At 39.5% G+C, this 25,105-nt stretch overlaps 1 protein-coding gene and 3 non-coding genes across 11 annotated transcripts in view; all 4 read left to right on the forward strand.

The window, feature by feature from the left end:
- Positions 1–25,105, forward strand: part of SSH2 (slingshot protein phosphatase 2) — a 246,720-nt gene that overhangs the window by 187,085 nt on the left and 34,530 nt on the right. For 5 of the 8 annotated variants that reach the window (XM_086359934.1, XM_086359930.1, XM_086359932.1 and 2 more), the window contains 5 exons: positions 4,713–4,777; positions 11,656–11,777; positions 16,388–16,456; positions 17,242–17,307; positions 21,778–21,972. In XM_086359934.1, the coding sequence (XP_086216060.1) occupies positions 4,713–4,777; positions 11,656–11,777; positions 16,388–16,456; positions 17,242–17,307; positions 21,778–21,972 (517 nt within the window). The remainder of the gene's footprint in view (positions 1–4,712; positions 4,778–11,655; positions 11,778–16,387; positions 16,457–17,241; positions 17,308–21,777; positions 21,973–25,105) is intronic. The other 3 variants (XM_086359931.1, XM_086359935.1, XM_086359933.1) reach the window with 1 other exon arrangement.
- LOC147352408 (small nucleolar RNA U2-19) lies at positions 6,664–6,743 on the forward strand. Its single transcript, XR_015148499.1, has one exon. It is a non-coding gene; the product is annotated as a small nucleolar RNA U2-19 (small nucleolar RNA).
- Positions 6,883–6,954, forward strand: LOC147352409 (small nucleolar RNA U2-30). Its single transcript, XR_015148504.1, has one exon. It is a non-coding gene; the product is annotated as a small nucleolar RNA U2-30 (small nucleolar RNA).
- LOC147352410 (U6 spliceosomal RNA) lies at positions 14,897–15,004 on the forward strand. The gene has a single exon (XR_015148521.1). It is a non-coding gene; the product is annotated as a U6 spliceosomal RNA (small nuclear RNA).

Consider the following 25,105-nt stretch of genomic DNA (forward strand, 5'->3'; position numbering starts at 1 on the left):
ATTACAACAATATTACAAACTCTGTGCCATGAACTGGACAGAGATGAAATATATTTCTTATTATAAATCACAATATCATACCCACTAACAGTAGAAGATGCATTTATATTTCCATATGTTAGACTTCTCTAGGGGCTTCCCTGGTGGCTCAGATGGTAAAGCGTCTGTCTGCAGTGCTGGAGACCCAGGTTCAATCCCTGGGTTGGAAAGATCCCCTGGAGAAGGAAATGGCAACCCACTCCAGTACTCTTGCCTGGAAAATCCCATGGACAGAGGAGCCTGGTAGGCTACAGTCCATGGGGTCCCAAAGAGTCGGACACGACTGAGTGACTTTACTTTACTTTTACTTTTTAGACTTCTCTAGAGTTAGGTGCATCTGTGGTGATGAGGTTAAGAAAGAATTGAAGAAAGTTTGTCTCAAGAGAGAGGTCTCCAGGTATAGGATATTCATAGTTTAGGAAGATAACCAGCCTTATGCCTCTCTTCTAAATAGCAAGTCTAATTTGTATCATTTTGAGGGGGGGAAATAAAAGTTGGTTGTCCTCAGGACAACAGAGAAACCTCAATCAGTGCTACACAGAGTGTTTGCTTATTGTCCAAAATAGGCCATTTGGGTGACGTATTACCTCGAGGAGTGGAGGAAATTAGAATTAGTAAGAAAAGAACAAAGAAGACTGTAAACCTTGAGTGTGTAGGTCAAAGGTGAAAACCAGAAATCCTGGGTCCCATTGAGCCAGTAGTTGAGTTTAGCTCCAGTCCAGATAATCTCAGCTATTTTAGTGGCTGCCCTACTTCTTGTTTGGGGCTTCATCTAGTTCAAAGCATAGCAGCTCAGAATTATAATCCAGCTCATTGGACAGTATTATCCTCCTACCATAACCCCAGCCATGGAAAATTTTTAAAAGAGGCACGCAAAAAAACCCCCCCAAAACTTGAATGCACAGAGGAAGTAGACCCAGTTGAGCTTTGTGTTCCTGTTTGCTGTGGATATTTATCACTTACAGTAAAAAGAAGATGAAATATTGGCTTAAATCCAGCTTGTCTGACTAAGATGTTAGTTAAATTGCTCTGTGGCATGTAATGGTAAGTGGGGTCAGGGGCTTTTAAAGCTCCTGGCCCTGGTTGGTCTTTTTCTTTGGTCAGACTTCCACACTCAGCTGCCACCCAGGTTTCTACTTGACCTTGTCCACTGAGCTTTCTCTATACCAAAAAGAAAAGCAGATTTAACACAAACTGAATGGACTTTACTTGTGATTCAGACCAGAACAGATGAGGCAGTGTGAGTATAAATGCAGCTCATAGAGCCAGACCTTCGCATGAGCTGGGAGTTCCCTTGGCCAAGTCCACAGTAACTGAAAAGATGATTGCAGAACTGAGAGCAGATCAAGGGCTTCCTCTGTCTCATGGTACTTCTGCATGTTTCTCGAACCAGTTAGAATTTTATCTGGTCTTCATTAAAAATGTCCAAGTACTTTTTTATAATCAAAAGGCAATATCATAAATGAGTGTCTGCTAACATTTTAAAGAGAAACAGCCAAAAGTCTATAAAATCAAACAAGTCTAAAACGTCACTACCAGCAGTGAAATATATGAAAACAAAATGTAGAAAAGGGATATTAATGGTTTGAGTGTGTTGCCTCTGTTAGTCTCTGTGAAGGACGGTTTCCTAGTAGGAAGCACCCACTTTGTTCATGGCAGTGCTTTTCACCACTGACAAACCTGAGCTTCTACATGCCCCACTTGCAGAAGAAGCCCCTTTGTAGGGGTAGGGCTCCCTAACTTTGTTGAACCTTCTGAGAAGCCAGCTAGATCTTTGGGCCAGTAGTAGTTGGAGTGGGGATTTACCGCTACTCTTTGCCCAGAAGGGCTTCCCAGGTGGCTCAAGTGGTAAAGGACCCACCTGCCATTTCAGGAGAGGCAGAAGACGCAGGTTCGATCTGTGGGTCGGGAAGATCCCTTGGAGGAGGAAATGAGAACTCACTCCAGTATTCTTGCCTAGGAAACCCCATGGACAGAGGAGCCTGGCAGGCTACAGTAGTCCCTGGGGTTGCAAGAGTCAGACATGACTTAGTAACTGATCATTTGCCCAGAAACGTTTTTCTCTTCTGGAAGTTCTCCATCCTGAAAATTCTTTCCTCAGGTTATTTGTCTTCATAGAACAAAAGAAAAACTTAGTTTTTAAAAAGCCTGAGCTGCTTACCTCAATTGTAGCTAGTAATTGTAGGCATTCTTCACTGTTTATACCTAACACTTTGACTCCCCACTCTCATTCTTTTCTTTTTTTAACAGCTTTATTGAGACATAAATACTATATTATTCACCCAATTTACCCATTTAAAGTGTACATTCAGAGATTTTTTTTCAGTGTATTCACAGAGTTACACAGCCATCACCACAATCTAATTTTAGAACATTCTCGTCCCCCCAAAAAGCAACCCAGTACCCATTAGCAGTCCCTCCCTATGTCCCCCCACGCTGTCTCCTATCCCTGAACAACCACTAATCTGCATCCTGTCTCTCTAGATTTGCCTATTAGGGGTGTTCCGTATAAGGGGAACCATAAAAAAAAATAAGGGGAACCATATAAACAATCTTTTGAAACAGGCACCTTTCACTTGAGACATGGCCCCTTTCAAGACTCATCTATGTGATAGTATGTATCTTTTTATGATAGAATAGTATCATAGTATATGGATATATACCACATTTATCCATCTATCAGTTGATAGACATTTGAGTGTTTTCCATTTGAGGACTAATAGCGTGTTTGTGTGGACACATGTTTCCATTTCTCTTGGATTTCTGCTATGAACCCACACTGGCTCTTGCACATGAGACTTATATTGTGTCTCTGGGTTTGAAGTATAACAGAATGAACCTGGGCAAACACAATGACTCTTTTTAATTTTGAAAGTTGAAAGGTTCTTCAATAGAAGAAGTAAAGAAGCCAACAGTAAAATGGAGGGAAAAGGCAAAAAACCTATTCTTTAAGAGAACAAAATAGGGGAATTCCCTGGTGGTCTAGCGGTAAGGATTCTGCGTTTTCACTGCTGAAGGTCTGGGTTCCATCCCTAGTCAGGGAACCTAAGATCCCATCCCGCAAGTACCACAGGACAGACAACTGTTTGCCAGCCTACTTTTTTTTCTTCCTATCTCTCTCCACTTCTTGCACATATCAGTATTTCATCTCATAATTAACAGCTATGAAGTTACCTAGAGGAAAAGTATGTATGGAGATTCCAAGACCAGTGTGAGAACAGGTTACTCTGGCATCTGTGATCATGCAGCTGCGTTAGTCACTTTAGACTCTCAAAAAAGGGTTGGGCAGGAATGAAGTTTTTTTGTTCTCTCATTGTCTTCATTTATGACAGCATATTATCTAATTATCTCTTACTGGCCAAAGCTTCCCTGGTGGTTCAGACAATAAAGAATCTGTCTGTAATGCAGGAGACCCGAGTTCGATCCCTGGGTCGGGAAGATCGCCTGGAGAAGGGAATGGCTACCCACTCCAGTATTCTTGCCTGGAGAATTCCATGGATGGAGGAGCCTGCAACAGGCTGCAGTTCATGGGGTTGCAAAGAGTCGGACACGACTGAGTGACTGACACACAGCCGAAGCTTCAGATTTGCTAGTATAGTAGGGAATATGAGGAAATCTATACTAGTTTGATACAAAGAAATTTCAACTTAGTTTTATAGAACGTATAAAAACTAGTGAAGATTGAAATAACGATTGGCCATTTTAAAGCACCTAATGATATGTTCACTAGAATTTATATCCCTTGAGATTTGCTGTATTTATATACACACACATGCATTTTTGTGTTTTGGGGTTTTTTTTTTGGCCATGCCATGTGGCTTGCAAGATCTTAGTTCCTGACCAAGTATTGAACCCACGCCCTCAGCAATGAACACACAGAGTCTAACCACTGGACCACCAGGGAATTCCCAAGATTTGATGTATTTAATAAGTGCGTGCTCAGTTGCTCAGTCATGTCCACCTCTTATGGACTGTAGCCCTCCAGGCTCCTCTGCCCATAGAACTTTTCAGGCAAGAATACTGGAGTGAGTTGTCACTTTCTCTTCCAGGGGATCTTCCCAACCTAAGGACCGAACCTGCATCTCCTGCATTGGCAGGCGATTCTTTACCTTTGCACCATCTGGGAAGCCTATTTAATGAATACTGTCTCTTTAATATCAGCTACTAATGTGGAAATCATTTTTAACTGTTGACATTATTCCGGGGGGAATCTAAAAAATTTTTTAATTATGATTTTTGCAGCTGAATATTACAGTTACAAAAATAGGAATGGCAAAATGGTTAGCTTTTTTTAAGTTAGGGATGATTCTAACACTACATACCATACACCTCGGTTTCAAGATTCCCTCAGTTCCACCTTCTGTGGCCCTGAAAACGCAGCCAGTGCTTTCTCTGCCCATCACTCTCATCAGCATCAGTCACAGTACAAACTGTGATTGGTCTCAAGTGCAGCTCGGACCAACACAAAGCGCGTTTTAGTGTAGTATAAACTGAAAAGTGAATGTATGGAGATGCAGTCCACCATTCATATAAAGACGCTCAGTTTCTCTGTCTAATTAGAGCCCCTCAGTGAACCAGAACTTTCTTTTACACAAGTTATTAGGGTAGAAGGAATCCTCTCTCTCAATCTTACAATGGAGAATAATTATCCTTTGTTTTGTAAATTTCACCAGGTGATCTCCAACAGCATCTCCAAGCAATGTTCATACTACTTCGCCCAGAAGACAACATCAGGCTGGTAAGTTAGCGGTATTATTATAACTTCCTTCTTCAAAAGGCTAAGATAGCAAACATTAAACAGTCGTTTTTATGTCCCAGCACAGTGCTGGGAACTATGTGGACTAGAAAAGAAGAATGACATCAGCAAAGAGCTTAGAATGTAATCGGGGATGTGAGCTAATCTGAAATGATGTGAAATAATTTGATGATCCAAGACTTGCTGAGCACGAGTTTGTGAGTTACTGACCATAACTCACACGTTCTGAAGCAGTGATGCTCAAACTTCAGAGTACATCAGAATCACCTGCAGAGCTTGTTAAACTGCCGTTTGCTGGACTCCACCTGAAGAGTTTGATTTGGGGAGAGGGAGGCAGTAATATTTACGTTTTTAGCAAGTTTTCAAGTATTGCTGATGTTGCTGGTCCAGGAATCACACTTTGAGAACAACCCATCTAAAATCCATAACAGTCACTTGAATGTATTAAAAATAGAAATTTGTGTATCGTTTCCAAAAATTGTGAGCTTTGGTAGAGCTAAAGCTGAGATCGATCACTCACTTTATCTTCTTCTCATTAATAAAATTCCAGAGTTGGGATTGCACCTCTAAATGTTAAAATAATTTCAACCACAAGAGACTTGGGAAAGCATAAGGGAGCAGTTAGGAAGGCTGAATTGGCAATTAATTTTTTTTCTTTGCTGCTAAAATATGCAGCTTCAGCTGCTTTACATTTATAAAGTATAAATTCAAAAAATGTAACAAGCCTTTGAATGAATTCAGAGTTCAAGTGATAAGCCATTTTACAGCAGTTGTTTTGAATTGTTGCAAACACATAGTCATTATGTTTCAGATTATTGAGTGAGTCATCTTCAAGAAAATGAGTGAATACATTGTGTGACTTTGGACAAATTAGCACTTTTCTAACTGAAAGAAGTAGTTGTAGACTCAAAGCAAAGCCCTTTGTTTTGAGTTAAATTTGAAATGCTGAAACTCTCATCCTGGGGATTGTGCATAAGGTTAAAAGTTTGCTAGTCAACTGAAAGTACTGCTTTTATTTTTTTAATAATTCAGCAACAAATAGAGGCACTAAATCCCACATTTTGCTTTAGCATTGAAAATAGGACTAAACTAATTTTTCCTCCAGGAAAGCTCTGCATTGTAAATACAGTCTTAAGCATTAAATTTAGTACTTAGGAAAACTGTAGCTGATAAAATGAAGACAGTGGTTTTATAGTACTCTTACAGATTATCAAAAACCCATTTAATTAAAAAAAAAATAGACTAGGAAATTAAGAACTTTCCTAACATTTAAAGTAACATTAGCTAATGTTTTTAACTAGAACTGAGGTTCTGGCAAGGTACTACTAGAAGGTGTCTTTGAGTAATTTGCAGGAGAATTTAAGAAAATGAGTTTTTTGGTTTTGTTATATAGTACATTAATTTTTTTTCCAAAAAGAAAATGTTTTGTCTTTAATCAGACAGTACAGAAATGCATAAAGAACAGAGTAAAAAAAGCACTTTGTACACTGTACCCCAAGAAAATCATTCTTACTGTTTGGATGAGTATCCTTCTAGTCTTAAGTGTATGTGTAAGAGTATGTGGAAGGACTGATGCTAACACTGAAGCTCCAATGCTTTGGCCACCTGATGCGAAGAGCTGATCCACTATAAAAGACCCTGATGCTGGGAAAGATTGAGGGCAAGAGGAGAAGGGGGTGACAGAGGATGAGATGGTTGGATGGCATCACTGACCTAGTGGACATGAGTTTGAGCAAACTCAGGGAGATGGTGAAGGACAGGGAATCTTGGCATGCTGCAGTTCATGGGGTCACAGAGAGTGGAACTGGACTTGGCAACTGAACAGCAACAATGTGTCTGATGCTCTGCAATCTGCTCTTCCTGAACTGGGCCAGTGGTGCAAACAGCCACATTTGAGTGTCAGAAAACCTTGCAGTCTGCCTAAAGCATGATCTCCGTAGTGCTGACAAGCAAAAGTATCAAGTAGTTTAAAACGTATCTCTAGGTTGTGTGTGCTTATAAAGGTGACAGTGGGTCACAGAAGACTTGTCAATGGTTGACGAGACTTGGGGGAGGGACAGTATAGGTTTGAAAGGCTGCTCAGTTCTGAGCAGTGATAAAAAAATGCATTATCACTGACCTTTATAACTGTTAAGTTTTCTACACTTGATCTGAGCTCAGAAATGAAAGAAGAAAAAAAGTGTGTCATGTCAGATAATGCCTTTTTTTTTTTCCTTTTTTGAAATAGAAAGCTAAAAATATAAATGTTTTATAACCTGCTTTCATCACACTTTCCTGTGGGTATCTTTCCATGTCAGTAAATAAACCTGCTTTTAATGACTACACCGATATAAGTCCTAGAGTTGTTTTTTTTGTTTTTTAAGAATTTCATAGAGATTTTTAAAAATAATAAAATCCAGAGACTTCTTCAAGCTCTATTCTTTTGAAGACAGTGTTCTTTAGTCTATTAGTGTCACATCTGAAGTCTATTTTAATTTTAGATATTAACTTTGCTTTGTTCTTTTGGCTAGAAATTAGTATTTACATAGTTTTGAAACCTTTCTTTCTGACGGATTGGGTGAGCTGCATGTCTAGGTGTTGGGACTTTATATGTGGCTTCCCTCCGGGTAAACATGGCATGCAGGGGCGTGGTGTAAGACTTGGGGGAAAGAGATTAAAGGTGCACTGTAAGCTTCAGGAGGGGTATTTCCTAACTTGGGTGATGCTGAGGAGGGAAGTTATTGTATCAGTTCTTGAACTGCTTGTAATCAGATAAAACATTTAAATGAGGGAAGTTTTAACATTCTTTGATAGATGAGCTTTGAGAACAGTGGGGTTCTTATCTCTCAAAAAGTGTCCTGAGATGACTTCTCAGACCTAGCATTGCTGGATCTAGTTCTCCTGAAACTTGTATTAGGATTCCAAATTTAGCAGTAAAGGGACTTTCTTAGAGTACTTTTCTCAGTTGCTATTGCTGCCACCTTTTAAAATCCAAAATGCTATTTTATTTGGGTAATTAGAGTAAACCTCAGTAGTATCCTTTTCAATGAGAGCTTCAGTTAATCAAATGCATTCGAGTCATTGTCTTATTCAGGCCATCTATTCCATGGAAGTTCTGGAAACTGAGGAAATAATGGAATTGCCACCAGTTCTAATACTACAGTATTATCTGCAAAATGCTATTTTTAATTATATTTCTCTGATTGGCTTGATGAATTCAATTATTAGATATTGTTAAATTCCCTCTAACAGAGGAGTGAAATAGATCTCAAACCAGGGTGGGTATTAGGTTTTTCTTTATCCTGTGGCTCTTACATTTTAATTCCTTAATCTAGAATCTTGAAGCTTACAGGGAATTTTGAGACCTCAAGTTGACTTGAGGCTTTGCAAAAAAAATTATAATTATAAAAAAAATTTAATCTTATCCTTCTAATTAGGACATAGGTATTAAATTAACATGATGGCTTCCTGACTCCCTGATTAAAGCTCCGTTTCTGCTTAGTAAAAATTTAGTAATAGCTGTAGGTACCATGTAGAGGGCCATGATCAAATCCCAAGACCTCTAAGTGCAATTCTTCCATCTAAGAAGCTGAAAATGGAGTGAATCCGTGATGTGCCAGTTATTGTTGTTTAGTTGCTAAGTCACGTCCAACTCTTTTGTGACCCCATGGACTGTAGCCCACTAGGCTTCTATGTCTGTAGAATTTCCCAGGTAAGAATACTGGAATGAGTTCCCATTTCGTTCTCCAGGAGATAGTCCCAGCCCAGGGATTGAACCCATATCTCCTGCATTGGCAGGCAGATTCTTTACCAGTGAGCCACTAGGGAAGCTAGTAACTCAAGCCTAAATCAGAGTGAGATGACTGAGACCTTTCCCATTAGGTTTGGGATCTTCTGTTATGGCTAGACAAAACAAGGGAGGGCCAAACATTTGAAACGCTCTTTATATTTTAAATAGACACATAGATAAACAAACACACACCTCACTTGTAAAAGAAACACAACTAATGTTTTATTTGAATATCACAAACTTGCTAACTTGGCCTGGTAACTTACATAATAGGTAATGTTTATGGAGTTTGTTTGTTTGTTTTTACTTGTACTGGCTTCCGCTTAGCTAGTCAGTCCCCACTAATAGATGTAGAAGTTGTAAATAAATGACCAGAAGCACAGTTCAGTTGTCCCCATCTGCATGTGAGCCTTTCCAGAAATCTTCAGAGCTTTGACAGCATAGAAGGCCTCTAACATACATATTCAGGAAACTGAACAGTTAGGGCTTGCCAAAACAGGCCCAGGTTTAGATATATAATAGTATCTAGGTATGTAATAATACCTGAGACCTTGTTTATTAGAAATTCTAGTTTACTTGCGCCAGGTGTTTGGTTAATTTAATATTTTGTGGGGTGTTTCTAGAATCTCAGCGTCTACGCTGCCTCCCAGTCCTCCTCATATGCATCTGCTACTGCCCATTACTCTGTGTGTATAATGCTCACTCGATCTGAGCCCATGGGACTAGATCTTTGTCGGTCTAAATATTAGTTACCTCTTAACTTCTCACAGGTGAATTTGGTTTAAAATGTTCTGTTATTTCAGGGAACATAAAAGTCAGCAGTACAGCTCTCTACCTGTTACATGGAGTCAGAATGGTGGGAATTACATTCTTGGTATATGAGCTCTTACCAGAAACAAGCTTAATGTAGCTACTTTGGTGTCTGTGCTCACAGGTAGCTTTTCCTTGGAGAGTCACAGTGGAGGCAGAAAGACAGCCAGGAGCGCCTCACCTCTGCCTTACTAAGTGGGTCATTTGATGGCTCTTTTTTTTTTCTTTACCTGTGAGACCATCACCACAGTCTATGCTATGGACATATTCATCATCTCTGATTGTTTCCTCCAGAGACTTCCCTGGTGGTCCAGTGGTTAAGAATCTGCTTTCCAATGCAGGGGACATGGGTTCAATCCCTGGTTGGGAAACTAAGATCCCACATGCTATGCAGTGTGGCCAAAAATAAATAAAAGTTCCCTCCAACCCTCCCTCCTTCCATCTTCTTCCTCCTCCTTACAATGATGATGATGGCGACAATTAGCAGAAGACGTACCCTCTTAGCAAATTTTTTTAGTAGACTTTATTTTTTAGAACAGTTTTAAGTTCACAGTAAAATTGAGCAGAAGGTGCAGAGACTTTGCACACACCTTCTATTACCCCTCATGCATAGCCTTCTCCATTATTACTGTCTCCCACAAGAGCTGATTACATTTGATGGACCTGCACTGACACATCGTTATTATCAAAGTCCATGGTTTACATAAGAGTTCACCCTTGGGTGTTGTACATTTTTTAGGTTTTGACAAATATATAGTGACGTGTAGTCCACCACTTTAGTATCATACAGAGTTATTTCACTGCCCTAAAAATCCTTAGTGCTCCTCTAACCTCTGGCAACCACTGATCTTTTTACTGACTCCATAGTTTTACCTTTTCCAGAATGTCATAGAGCTGGAACCATACAATAGATATCTAGCCTCTTCTTGTTGGCTTCTTTCCCTTAGTAATGTGCATGTAAGATTCCTCCATGTCTTTTCATGGCTTGACAGCTCCTTTCTTTTTAACACTGAGTAATGCTTACTCCTTGAAAGGAAAGTTATGACCAACCTAGATAGCATATTAAAAAGCAGAGACATTACTTTGCCAACAAAGATCCATCTAGTCAAGGCTATGGTTTTTCCAGTGGTCATGTATGGATGTGAGAGTTGGACTGTGAAGAAAGCTGAACGCCAAAGAATTGATGCTTTTGAACCGTGGTGTTGGAGAAGATTCTTGAGAGTCCCTTGGACTGCAAGGAGATCCAACCAGTCCATCCTAAAGCAAATCAGTCGTGGGTGTTCTTTGGAAGGAATGATGCTAAAGCTGAAACTCCAATATTTTGGCCACCTCATGCGAAGAGTTGATTCATTGGAAAAGACCCTGATGCTGGGAGGGATTGGGGGCAGGAGGACAAGGGGACGACAGAGGATGAGATGGCTAGATGGCATCACCAACTCAATGGACATGAGTTTGGGTAAACTCCAGGAGTTGGTGATGGACAGTGCGATTCATGGGGTCGCAAAGAGTCGGACACAACTGAGTAACTGAACTGAACTGAATGTTCCATTATCTGGGTGTACCATAATCTATCCATTCACCTACTGGAGAATATCTTGTTGCTTCCCACTGTTGGAAGATCTTAAAGTAAAACTAGAGCATCATGTCCTCTTACTCCAGATATTTAAGAAAAAGGTATAACCAACAAGGCCATTATCATGCTGACAGTAAGCTCTTAATGTAATCTAAGACCATGTGCATATTTGAATTTTGTGAAGGCCCTTTTAAAATAGCATAATTTTGACAAAAATAATATAAACTTCTGATATGTGAAACAAGAAAATCTTATAGTGCATAATCTGTAAGAGTTCAATAGAGCATACTCCTCTGCGATATTAAACTTTGCTTCATATTATAATTGTTGGTGGGACTTGGATCTGTGAGTCACAGATCACATTCCACTCTTAGGTCAATAGAACATGCCAGGGTAATTGTTACTATTATAAATTATCCTGACAGCAAATGTTTATTGAGCATTTAGTATATGCCAAGCACTGTACTTCACATGCATTATTTCATATGATTCTTATAACCCAGTGGAATACCTGTTATATCCCTTCCAAATAACTTACTGAAGGCTTCATAGTTAATACATGAGTTGGAATTTAAATTTAGGTCTCCTAACTATGGCTCTGCTATCTCCCTGAGTTTACTTTAAAATGGTGATATAAAAAAAATTAAATGGTGATATAAAAAGGGTTGAATGATCTTAAATTGATCTTGTAAATTTCTTAATTTCCAGGCTGTAAGACTAGAAAGTACTTACCAGAATCGAACACGCTATATGGTAGTGGTTTCAACTAATGGTAGACAAGACACTGAAGAAAGCATCGTCCTAGGAATGGATTTCTCCTCTAATGACAGGTATGATACCTCAAATGGGAGGATGAGATAACCTCTTTTTAAACAACCTACTCCAGTTGCCTTTTGAGTTATCACAAGAACATCTTATGCAGTTCTGCCTCTAAAATGTTCATTGTATAAAACTAGAGAACATCAAAAGTATCTTAGACACACAGTCTTTAGAGACAGAATTGTTTACTGATGTCTTAGGTTATGTGTCCCTGATTTACCACTGTTCCTTACCTTCTTCCTCTCATCTTTAGGTGGTAATGATATAAAGAAAATGGTTTAAAGTTCTATCTCCAAGGAGGAAAAAAAAATGGCTTTTCTTTGCAATCCACTTTATTTTAAGCCATAATGACTCACTTGGTGATTCTGGGGCACACATCCTTTGTGATTTTGTACCAGTAGGTTCTGGGGTTAAAGAGAGCCCACTTTAATTCCCGTCTCTTACATCCATGGCCTTACACCTTGCTTCTGTCAGATGTCACACTTCCTTTTTTCTTCTTCTGAGTTAGAAAGGAGGGGGGAAGGATGATTTCTAAAACTCAAAACAGAACCTTTTATAATATTCACCTTTGACTTTAGCAGCACTTTACATCCTAAGATTAAAGATATCACACAGAACTTGGCTCCTTTGTGCCCTGAAGGTTTGTCGCTTTCTTTTTTTAATCTTCCCACTTTTTCTGGAGAAATCTTAGGAAGACTGTGGAATGTGGCTGCTAAGCAGATCTTTGCACTGTAGATAATAAGCCTCAGGAAATCCTGCCAGATGTCTCAAAGCGTGGACTTCCTGGTTCAGGACTAGAGTGCAATTGTGGAGTAGCTAGGGGTGTGACCCAGGCTGGGAGAATTTAGCCACAGAGAACAAAGAAGACTGAGAGCTCTTCTCATTGTCCTGATGTTGGAAGGAGGGGAAAAAAAATCACACTGTCACCAGAAAGATTTTCAAACTAGTGTTTACCTGGGCTTGAACATAGCAGTCAGCCTGAAAATGATTTGTGGGTTCAGCAGGATCACAGGGCCAGAGTCGTTACCTTGTATACCACTCACAGCCTTTAATTGTAATACCCTGAAATTACACAGGATTGAAAACCACATTTAGGAAGCTTTTTCTCCTGCCCGGTTTTAACCTCTTCTGTTAGCTAAGCAGCAGATCTTTCAAGAAGTATTCATCCTGTAAGAATACTTATCTTGCCTACATTCATTAGTATTTTAAAACCCCTGCCTTGGGTTTTTCTCTTTCTAGATCTGTACTGTCTAGGATGATAGCCACTAATCACATCGTAACTATTTAAATAAAATTAAATAAAACTAAAGTTTCAGTTCCTCTGCCACGACTAGCCACATTTCACATGCTCTAGCTGTATGTGGCTTGTGGCTTGCGTGTTGGACAGAACATTTCCATCGTCACAGAAAGATCAGGTGGACAGTGCTGCTCTCCATCTTATTTCCTTTCTTTGGTTCTCCCTGACCACTCTTTTGGAAGTCCCATAAAACAGGAACTGGAGCTGGGTGGACACATCATTTGAGTCTTGCCCGAGAGAGAGAAGGTGACAACTGCAGATTCTCCTGACCCAGAGTGTGAGAAGTCAGGTGTCCAATGCTATCTCTCTTTCACTTTGTCCTGAACATCCCCAGAAATCATAAAGAATGCTTATTAATGTGAGTGTCCAGTAATTTATCTTCAGTAAATTGCATCTGTCTTTGGTAATAGTCCTGCCTGAATCATATCTGACCAACAAAAGAAAATTTTCATTTATGGAAGACAAAATGTGATAAGAAAAGCTAGAGAAACTAGTTTTAATTCGGTTTGGTAAATTTGATATTATGAATTATTCCCCTACACCCTTTGTTTGAATGAGCTTAGATAGTAAGAAAAATGCTACCTACTTCAGAATACCATTGCTCAGGAAATCTAGTATCATTTCTGTCTCAGTTGCTGTTTAAGGAGCCTGTATCCTTTTGTATCTGAGAATACAAAAAGTTAATGTTTCAAAACAGTATTAAACCAGAGTGGAACCCAGAATGTTTATGACATGTTTATTCAAAGGATTCTCAAAATCTATTATAGCCAATTTATTTAGCCTCTTTATAAGATCTTTAAGTATTGTGTTATATTTTATGTAATAATTTTTTTAATAAAAAGTATAGCTTTAGTTTCCAGATTGCATTTGATACATATTTCAAGTTATAAAAGAGCTTTATGATGTTTTAATTTTTCCTCATTCCACCAATACCTTGAAATGTCTGGTACATGGAGGTACTCAATGAATATTTTTTAATGAGATGAGTATCTATTAAAAGAAGTAACTATATTTTAATGGAGAAAATCTCATGTGACTCAAGATAAACTAGATAAAAATACTAGATGTGCCTAATTCAGGCCTCTCTTTCCTGTCATGTGATGAAGCTACTCCTTAATGTAAAAACACATTCTAACCTGAATACAAGCAGAAAATGTGATATTTGGTTCCTGCATATCGTTGTCACTTGTCTAAAGTTTAACTGGTGTCCAGTCACGAGCCCATGGATCACACTCCTTTGAACCTTTGGTACCTGGTTTAGTTACTTAATTTCTCGATTTGTCACTAAGCTATCGACCCTTCATATACTTGTTGCTAGGACCTAGTTAAGCATTTGCTTAAAAAAAAAAAGTTACTCTAAAAACTCACTCAACCTTGAGAAGCCATTTTCAAAACAGGTTTTCTCTGCACCCATCTCATCTATTCAACAAAAACAGTGGTAGAGCTGTCTTCCTCCCTCCAGGGCCTGGCACAAGAGCTGTTCAGGAGTTCAGGCCCAAGGTTACAGTGTGCATCAGCTGTTCAATCTTGATCTGAATCTCCTACTCTGGAATCACTAGTGGCATTGTGAGCAATACAGGCCAGCAAGTGCGGTGCACATTAGATGCAGCCCAACGAGGGGACGGCCTCCCTTAGCCCTGCAGTGACTCCAGCGATGGAAGTTCCACGTTCCCTGTATTGTTCTTAGTGCATTATCATGATGTCCCCCTCCCTGCCCTGCCAAAATCACTCTACGTTTTATTAGAGCACCCACTACAGATTCATATTCAACATTTGTTTTACATGACAACACAGTCATATGTATTTTTCACTTTAATTTTTTTTTTCACTTTAGTGCTCGTTTCGGCAGCACATATACTAATATTGGAACGATACAGAGAAGATTTAGCATGGTCCCTGAGCAAGGATGACATGCAAGTTCATGAAGTGTTCCATATTTTTTTAAAAACATATATATATATTTTTTTTCACTTTATGTTAGATTTTTATGATAACCCTATGAGGTTCAGGCTTTGTTACCTGCATTTTAAGATGAAGAAATTAAGGCTAAGAAGGGTTAAATAACATGTCAAAAGGAATTGAAATATTGAAGGAGATTAGGTTCAGATCTTTTGACATAGTATAACTAACTGCTCAATAAATGGTATTTGTTATGTTTAGGCACTATTGCACACATTTTTTTTTTTTTTGGTGTGTTATCTAATTTAATCTTCAAAACAGGCCAATAAAGAAGGTATTTTTTATCCCAGTTTTACAGATAGGAAACTGGAGCACAACACAGTTAATTATATGATTAATGTCAGAATCCAGATTCCAGAGCCCCTCTCACACCACAGCCTGTGTTCTTAACCATCCTTCACTGTTCCATCTCCTACATCCAGTGTTCTTTCTCCTATATCATGCTGCTTTTCTAGATGTATTGGCAGGGAGAGAGTGTGGGAGCCTTTGGGAGACTAGATTGAAGGGAAAATGGCTTATGGCAGCCTTAAGGAGAAGAAGTGGCAGAAGTCTAAGGTAATTATAGTTGTCCAGAGAAGTGGTGTGGTAGAGACTCAATTAGGAGTCCATGGTTTCCTATTCAAGCCTGTTCCACTAACTTAAAACTAATTTCCTTCCTGGAATAGTGTGTAATTTAAACAATATTTTAACATACGATCCTAGAGCTACCCCTTTGTTGGTTGTTGAGAGTCCTGTTCACTCTGTATTTCAGCAGTGCTGTTTCAGTGCATAGCCACCAAGCACTGTTTTATTCATTTAAATGGCAGTGTGTCTATTTTGTCTCTCTAAGCCATCAACAATTACTTTTCCCTTTTAGACTACTGAGTATATTCTGGCATTTAATAAATCTATGTAAACCTCGGAATTAAAATTGAGCAAATCACATTCAGAGATCTGCAGTAACCAGCAGTAGTTCTTGGTATTAGAAATAATTCTTAGAGTTGACTTGGGAGCTGTAATCTTGGGCTGAGCCCTGCCAGTAGCACATCAGCCATCACCTGGTCTTTTTAGATAGCAGCCATTGGCAAGACAGCAATACAGGAAGCTGAGTCAGTTAAGTTTTCTTTGTTAAATATATAAGTATCTAACTAACAAATATAGTTAGTTATATAACAGATACTAATATAAGTACCTAACTAACTGTTAAACACCTATTTAAAACAGCTTCTGGCACATACATTGGATTCGTTGTAATATGTTAGAAATTTCTCCGCCTTGTCAGAATTTAGAACTTAGGGACTTATCCTTTGTGGTGAAAGAGTTAAAAAAAAGAACTGCTTCCTAGGGTAATAGAAAGTAACTTACGGATTATTTCTTGTCTTGCAGTAGCACTTGTACCATGGGCTTAGTCCTGCCTCTCTGGAGTGACACCCTAATCCATTTGGATGGTGATGGGTAAGAGCTTTCCCTTTTTATTCTCCTACAGAAAGCCAAGGGGTGGGGTTCCGTCTTAGTGCCCATTCATTCAGCTGAATGGGAGGCCCATTGTACCCAACTGAACTGTCATATCAGCAGCTCAGCGAGTCCTTTTAAACTCCTGTTTTGTAAAGTAGAGTAAAAATACAACTTGCCAGAGCCTCTCACTTCTGTTCTTCTGGGCTGACTATGGTAAGAATCCAAACAAAGACAAGCTAGTCTGTTGGCTCACTCTTTAGTCTGAGCATGTGGGACTGTTGCAATGCTCTCCCGGAGGATGATATGTTCTGTTTCAAATAACCTCTCGCCGCCTCTGCCAGCTGTCGGCCTACAGTATAATCCATTTCTGTGCCAGTTCTTTCCAGTGACCCCCCACCCCCACCTCCTGGTGTTTTTAGAATTTGTCCCCAAGAGACCAAGATGTTTGCTCCAGTTTATAATACCGGGGTCAGGTTTACTAAGAACTCACAAGACTTGCAAGTAGAAATATACAGCAGAACAGTTTGTCCATAGCTACAGCTGGGAAATGGTATGTAATTCCCTCACTCCAACGTGGGAGGCCACTCATGGTGCTTGGTAGATAAAATCAGACAATTTGTTGAAGGACTTTTCAGTCAAGTCCTACTCCAGTTAACTTCTGCACAAAGTACTTGATACCTTCTACTGAGCCAGCAGTTGCTAGCCTAGGAAACAACCTTGAAAACTCACAACTGAAATAACCTCCTCTCACTTAACGGATTTTTGTTTCATTCTGTTCTCCTTAGTGGGTTCAGCGTCTCGACAGATAACAGAGTTCACATATTCAAACCTGTATCTGTGCAGGCAATGTGGTAAGAGGACTTTTAATATCTCTACAAAAGTTTTTTTTAATATGTTATTGAAACAGTATTTTATGAGAAATTGTATTTGAAATGGAACAGTTCTTTATGAAAATGTCTGGTGATCTGTTTGTGTGTATAGGATTTTGTGTGATCTGTTTGTGTGGCCATGATAGTTAAAGATGTCCTAGAAGTTCAGTTTTCAAATGATCACAATGGAAGGCCTTCAGCATTGGTGAACAAGTGAATCCATAGCCAGTTGGAACTGAGCTTTATAGGGACACATTGACTCAGTTAGTTGGTAGCCATGTAGAGCTGCATCTAGAACATTCGTGACTGTGCATTAATTTCCCCTTTCTTCAGGTAATCAGGGAAAGCATTGATGGAGTTACATTATATATCGATGTTTCCATTTAAATTGTTGGCAGCTGTTTGTTACACTATTTATATAATGCACATAAATTCTAGAAAAAACACTGTAGTTGTTAATAACCATCAGCTGATATACTGACACTTCTGGGGTTACTTACTGTGTGTGTCAGGCATTGAGTGCTCTATATAAGGATTACATCTAATCATCACACCAACTCCCCAAAATAATATTATTAGCTCTTTATGATGGGTGAGAGAGGTCACATAACTGGCCTACGAGTATCTCTTACATTTAGACAGAATAGACTCTTTTTCTTTTGTTCTGGATTGTCTAGAAAAATGATCCAATATAAGCAGGGAGTGATGTGATTCTTAAGATTCAGAGTCATCCCCCGGTCAGGGATTTGAATTTCAGTCCCTCGTTCAGTTGCCTGTTCTGTAGTGGAAGTCCCCATGAGGAGCAGAATGGGCAGAATGCAAGCCAAAGGAGAAATAAAGGAGCCTGAAAAAGACTCCAGGGAGATCACTTACCCCTGAATAACTGGATTGATAGGCTTGAAGTGGGTGCAGTCCTAAAAGAGAGTCCACTGAACATTAAATCTTATCACCTCATACAGTAATTGAGATAGGACAGAGTTTCAGGTCATGTGTTTAGACCAATTTTTAGTTTTAGGCCATATTTCAGTGATAAATTTCTCATAGAAAAACTCATAACCTCTTTTGACTAAGATTCAGTTAAAAGCAACTGACCTGCAGTTACACACTGCTGTATTCAAAATGGATAAATGACAAGAACCTACTGTATAGCACATGAAATTCTACTCAATGTTATGTGCCAGCCTGGATGGGAGAGGGGCTTGGGGGAGAATGGATACATGTATATGTATGGCTGAGGCCCTTCACTGCTCACCTGAAACTATCACAACATTGTTCATCAGCTGTACCCCAATACAAAATAAAACATTTAAAGTTTGAAGGGGAAAAAAAAGCATCTGACCTGTACCAAACAAAACCCAACAGCCTAAGTCCCATAAATGCAGTGTTCTCAGCTATATTTTGGGGAGGGATACAAATCTGTCTTAATTCTTTAGGATTCAAGTAGTTCAAGCTTTGATGTTTTAAAGTAGACCGACTAGTCCTAGCTGTGTTAGCTTATTGCAGAATAAACTTTTTTTTGGTGTACCACATGGGGAGTAGTGAACTGAAAGTCACAGGAAAACAAAAAACCCTGGTAGATGATGTGTGAATCAAAGCAGCGTTTAAACCAGGTGTTTCCTTCACAGGAAGGTGGTTACTATAGCCTCTCTCCTGTACACAGCTGAAATACAAGGTGGCTGTGCCTTGAATGTGTTTTAGGGTACTTGTACCAAATACTTGTGCCATATGCTTTTGAAGCATGTGTTTCCTGGATGAAGAAAACATGCATTGAATATCCTGTATGTTGCACTAAGCTGGCTTTTACTTTAGAATATGTGTTCATGCTCAGTCGTGTCCAACACTTTTTGTGGCCCCTTGGGCTGTAGCCTGCCAGGCTCTTCTGTCCATGGGATTTCCCAGGCAATGCCTGGGAGTGGGTTGCCATTTCCTCCTCCAGGGGATCTTCCCAACCGGCACGTCTCCTACACTGCCAGTGGATTCTTTACCTGCTGAGCCTGCGGGTGACTAGAGACTTGAATCTGTGTAATGAAACTAAAATTTGCTGAGAATTTGGCTTCAGTTCAGTTCAGTCACTCAGTCGTGTCCGACTCTTTGCCGACCCCATGATTCACAGTACTCCAGGCCTCCCTGTCCATCACCAGCTCCCGGAGTTCACTCAAACTCACGTCCATCGAGTCGGTGATGCCATCCAGCCATCTCATCTTCTGTTGTCCCCTTCTCCTCCTGCCCCCAATCCCTCCCAGCATCAGGGTCTTTTCCAATGAGTCAGCTCTTCGCATGAGGTGGCCAAAGTACTGGAGTTTCAGCTTTAGCATCATTCCTTCCAAAGAACACCCAGGACTGAACTCCTTTAGAATGGACTGGTTGGATCTCCTTGAAGTCCAAGGGACTCTCAAGAGTCTTCTCCAACACCAAAGTTGGAGAACCACCAACACCATCAATTCTTCGGCACTCAGCTTTCTTCACAGTCCAACTCTCAGAATTTGGCTTAGTTTGAGTAAAAGGAAGCATTTTAAAAGTTTCTGTGATTTTGTTCTTTCGAGAAAATCTAATTCCCTAGTAGAAATGGACTGGCATGTTTTCCCAATCAAAATTGGTCATAATTTTATCTTTTAATGTACATTATATGAGGTTGACAAGGATTCAAGAAACAGCACTGTCATAGCCTCACTGATGGGAAGATAAACTGGAGTGATCTTTCTGGAGAGTGATTTGCCAGGACAATTTACGATTTTGTATACCCTTTGACATAGTGATTCTGCTTCCAAGAATTTATCCTGAGGTAATAATCAAGGGTATGTGCAGATTTTTAACTGTTAAGAATCTTTATCAGTTGTTCTAATAGTATCAAAAAAATGGAAAGCAATTTTTAAATGTCTAAAAAACTAAGAATCAATTAAATTCCAGTATATCCATGTTTCTAAATATGCAGCCATTGAAAATTACCTAGTTGAACATTTATTGACATGGAAAAATGTTGACAACAAAGTGTAAAGTAAAAGAACAAATTAAATGATATGCAGAATATGATCATGTCTTTATTTTAGATCTCTGCAGAGACAAACAGACTGGAAAGATCTATACTAAAAGCTTAACAGTTGTTATTTCTGGATGGTCAGATTATAGGATATTCCTGCCTTTTACCTCAGGTCCCTAAATTTTCTAAAATGAGCATGATCATATTTGTTATGAAAGAAGAAACAGTAAAAAGGCATTTTTAAGCAAAAGATATAAATAGATTGGCCACAGAGTTCTCTCATAATGTCCTTTTCCCTTAGGAAAGAGATATTAATTTATAGTTAATAAGGCATTTCATTTACAAATTTTAACTTTGAACTAGAAGGCTTTTTGGTTTTTTTTTTTAAAGAAGACATTCTTTTAGGCTCTTGAGATACATCAGTAAATAAAAACACAGAAAGATACCTGCTTTGGGGTAACTAACTTCCTAGCATTTCTGGCTCAAGTTTTTCCCAAGTATATAACCAAAACAATATTTTTCAGTTTTGTTTACCTTTCTTGAGTTCCTAGGTTTGGAGTCAGAGATCTAATTAGTCACAGAATAACCAGAGCTGTTCTTAGAAAGTAGCTCAAGGGTATGAATAAATGGCTTAAAGTGACTAGGGGACTAAGGCAGCAAGAATGATAAATGTCACTAGAGCAGTACATCCTGGACATAAAAGGACTGTCCTCAAGGCTTAGGGACATCTGTCTATGTGATCTTTGTGGAACCTCTAAGAATTATAGGGAATATATGCTCTACGTGACCCTGTGCCAAGAGAAACAAATCTTTGTGTAGTAAATGAAGTAGATCTTTTGTCCTCTAGTGATACGGGCCATAGCGTGGTTCCAATTATAGCTGTATATAACCATAACTATATCTAACTGGGCCTCCCTGGTAGCTCAGCAGTAAAGAATCCACCTGCCAATGCAGGAGACACAGGAGATGTGGGTTCAGTCCCTAGGTTGGAAAGATCCCCTGGTGAAGGAAATGGCAACCCACTCCAGTATTCTTGCCTGGAAAATCCCATGAACAGAGTAGCCTGGTCTGTAGTCCAGGCTATAGTTCATGGGGGTCACAAAACAGTTGGACATGACTTACCAACTAAACAACAGCAGCAACAAATGTCTAACTGTGTATATTGTGAGCTCATGGTGAGCTCCACAGGTACTTGGACCTATTTTCCACTGGTAGGTTGTCAGTTCCCCTCCACCCCACCACCACCTTTATAATGCATCATATTTTTCAGCAAGAAATGTCTAGTTGATTGCTATGAATAGATAATATAGTATTATTATAATCAGAATCAGAGAATCTTGATTTCCAAGCAATAGATTCTCCAGAGGCCCAATTCTGTAAGATTTTAAAATTGGCAGAGTTTGGGGTATACATGGATTACTGGCCTTTAGGTATCCCCACAGGTCTCCAGTCTCACTTCCCAGCCTATCTTTCAGGTCTGCACTGCAGAGTTTACACAAGGCTTGTGAAGTGGCCAGAATGCATAACTACTACCCCGGCAGCCTGTTTCTCACCTGGGTGAGTTACTATGAGAGCCATATCAACTCAGACCAGTCCTCGGTCAACGAATGGAATGCTATGCAGGATGTACAGTCCCACCGACCTGACTCTCCTGCTCTCTTCACAGACATGTAAGTCATCTTGCTGGGGATCCCAGACGTCCCCTCTGTTAGGTTCTCAGGGGTTTGGAACCAACATGTTCCTCCCTAATCTCTCCTCTAAGGGAATGAACCTTACGAGTGATACTAGTCATTGTTGACACTACACATCTGCCACACAAAGAACCCTGTTCTTTCTGTTGTATGTAAAGACCTGAAGAGTCTCACACCTGAGCACAGCGGAGTCTCCACAGTTAAGGACTGCAGTACCATAAAATCCCATTAATTCCGATTCCACTAATTGGAAATTTGAGTTTAAAGGAGTTCGGCTGAGCTCTTGTCTTTGCATTATCTATAAAAGAAGCATTTGCTAAGCAAGTTAATGACATTGAGAAGCTTTAGCGCAGATGTTTCTAAACACTTCAGAAAATGTTTCCAGTCAATTTAAAAGAATACTGACATTTTAACTGATTTCTGTTAAGATTTTTTTAAATACATTTTATAATTTGTGTCTTAGCCCCGCATTTGACTTATCAGGTCTGTAGATTTTTTATTAAATCTCCCTGCTGTGCTGTGAATTGGATAAAGACCTAAGTTGAAGCTGATGTTTATTTCCTTTTAGTTAGGTCTGTGTGTTGAAACTTATGAAATTTTTTCATACCTAGTTCCTGCTTTCGAAATTAATCAGGATGTTTATTTTGCTCTGAATTGATCTTTCTTCACCTCCAAGGTATTTTCTACATCTGGGAAAGAAGAGTAGCGACTTACTAAAAGGATCTTACACCACTTCACCTTCAGATTCCAGAAGTGACACCTAAACAGTGCATGATTTTTTTAAAGGCTTAATTTAGATAAGAAATGCCTTTTTTACTAGAAAAAAGTGAAATTTCCAAAAATCGTGTGCAGGGAATAGTCATTAAAAAAGTGGAAACTTTTCTGTGTAGGATATGATTGGTACAAGGGTCAGTTAGTACTGGTAGCTCTAGTCCCTGCAAGATTCCACAGTGACTAAAAAGATAAGCATAGTATGGCCTTCAGAATTGGGGGCCGTGTTTTATTGTTGTTTTGGTTTTGGTTTTTCTATTTTGTTTTGTTGTTGTTGTTTTGGACATGGCACACAGCTTGCAGGATCTTAGTTCCCTGGGGTAGAAGCTCAGAATCTTAACCACTGATTGCCAGCAAAGTCCACATGAGCAGTATTATTGATTTACTCTCTATGACTGGTTGATGGGTGTCAGAGGAACGGACGTCTCATCTGGTTTATAAACAGACACTTTGAATCAGAGAGAGAAAACCTTTCTTTTCATTTTTCCTGATTTTATTAGAGAGAATTTGAAAATTACAGCCCCAAAAAAGGAAGAAAATGAAATTGCCCATAATCTCTCTCTGCTAAGTCGCTTCAGTCATGTCCAACTCTGTGCGACCCCAGAGACGGCAGCCCACCAGGCTCCCCCGTCCCTGGGATTCTCCAGCCAAGAACACTGGAGTGGGTTGCCATTTCCTTCTCCAGTGCATGTAAGTGAAAAGTAAAAGTGAAGTCACTTAGTCATGTCCAACTTTTAGCGACTCCATGGACTACAGCCCACCAGGCTCCTCCATCCATGGGTTTTCCAGGCAAGAGTACTGGAGTGGGTTGCCATTGCCTTCTCCAATCTCTCTCTATCCCTGAGCAAAAATGAATAAATAAATATGTAAAATATAGTCACTCGCACATGGTAAAGACCCATTAAATGTTAATTCTTCGTATGTACAATATAACCACAGTTTTAAGATACATTTAGTAAACAAGTGTCTGTCTATAGTAAAAGAGACAGAGCTGTAGGTCAGAGTACTAATAATGATAGAAGGGTTTTCAGTGATTTTTATCTTCTTTCTGTGTGTATGTATTTTCCAAATTTTTCTTTAGTGAAATTGAGGGAGAAAGTATGTTTGTGATATAATGCCTTTTCCATTCCCTCTTCTTTCCTAAGTTGACTAGAAGAGCCTTAAAAAGAATGCTGAGGATACAGAGAATGTATGCCAAAATGGACTTAAGTGCTCCACTGTGAATAAAGTTTATATTATGAAATCCAGGGAAGGTTGAGAAGGGAACATAGGTATATGGTGCCTCCGGTGTAGGTCAAATGTTACACTAGGCACTTCATCCATAGTATCTCATTTAATTCTCATAAAAACCTCATGAGACAGAGAGTATTACTGTTCTTATTTTATAGAAAAGGAAACCAGGCTCAGTGAAAGAAAGAAATTTGTTCGGGTCATATAAATAGTAAGTAGCAGGGCTGGGGTTAAAACCCGGGTGTGGACTTCCCCTGGTGGTCTAGTGGTTAAGAATCTGCCTGACAATGCAGGGGACACAGATTTAATCCCACATACCATGCAGCAGCTAAGCCCATGCGCCACAACTACTGAGCCTGCGCTCTGCAACAAGAGAAGCCACTGCAGTGAGACGCCCTCGCACCACAGCTAGGGAGTAGCCCTTGCTTCCACAACTGGAAAAAGCCCACGAGCAGCAAAAATGACTAAAGCCAAAATTTAAGAACACAAAACAAGCAAAAAAAAATTAAAAGAAAAAACACCCAGGTGTATTTGCTCCCAAACACTCTGCCCCAATAAGTGTGAAGGATTGGGAGAAAGGCTGCTAAACTAGGGAATCGAACCCATTGCACTCAGGTGCTACAATTTGTTTTTTTTAAGACCAATGTTTATTTTTAATAGACTGAAATGTGTAACTCTCTACCATTAGCTATGTCTAGGAAAAGTGGTGGGGAGTGTGGTTAAGCATTTTATTCCTGGTCAAGACTGGGGTGCTTGAGCTGATTGACAGGGGAATGGCATAGGTGTTAGCTATACTCTGCAGGGTTCATGAGAAACTTATGAATCCAAGTGGTAGGGAACCCCAAGGTTGTGGTCTCAGAGCATCCATCTTTGGAGATTATACGAAGCTATTTTTGCAGCCAGTGATAAGGCTGTAGGCAGCAAAGGCAGGCAGGATGCCTGAAGGCTTAGTCCATTTCCATCTCCAAATAAGGAAGTTCAGAACGGATACCTTCTTGAGTAGGTAGGAGGGAAGGCAGAGACAGAAAGAGCTCCCTATGAGCCCCACTCAGATGCTGCGTCTTAAGGAATAATGCTTTTAGAGAGAAACATCCAGTTATGTTGAACCAGT

Source organism: Bos grunniens, chromosome 19 (assembly GCF_055505025.1).
Source record: "Bos grunniens cultivar Pamir isolate PY7600 chromosome 19, Bosgru_T2T1.0, whole genome shotgun sequence".
Taxonomy (NCBI): Eukaryota; Metazoa; Chordata; class Mammalia; order Artiodactyla; family Bovidae; genus Bos; species Bos grunniens.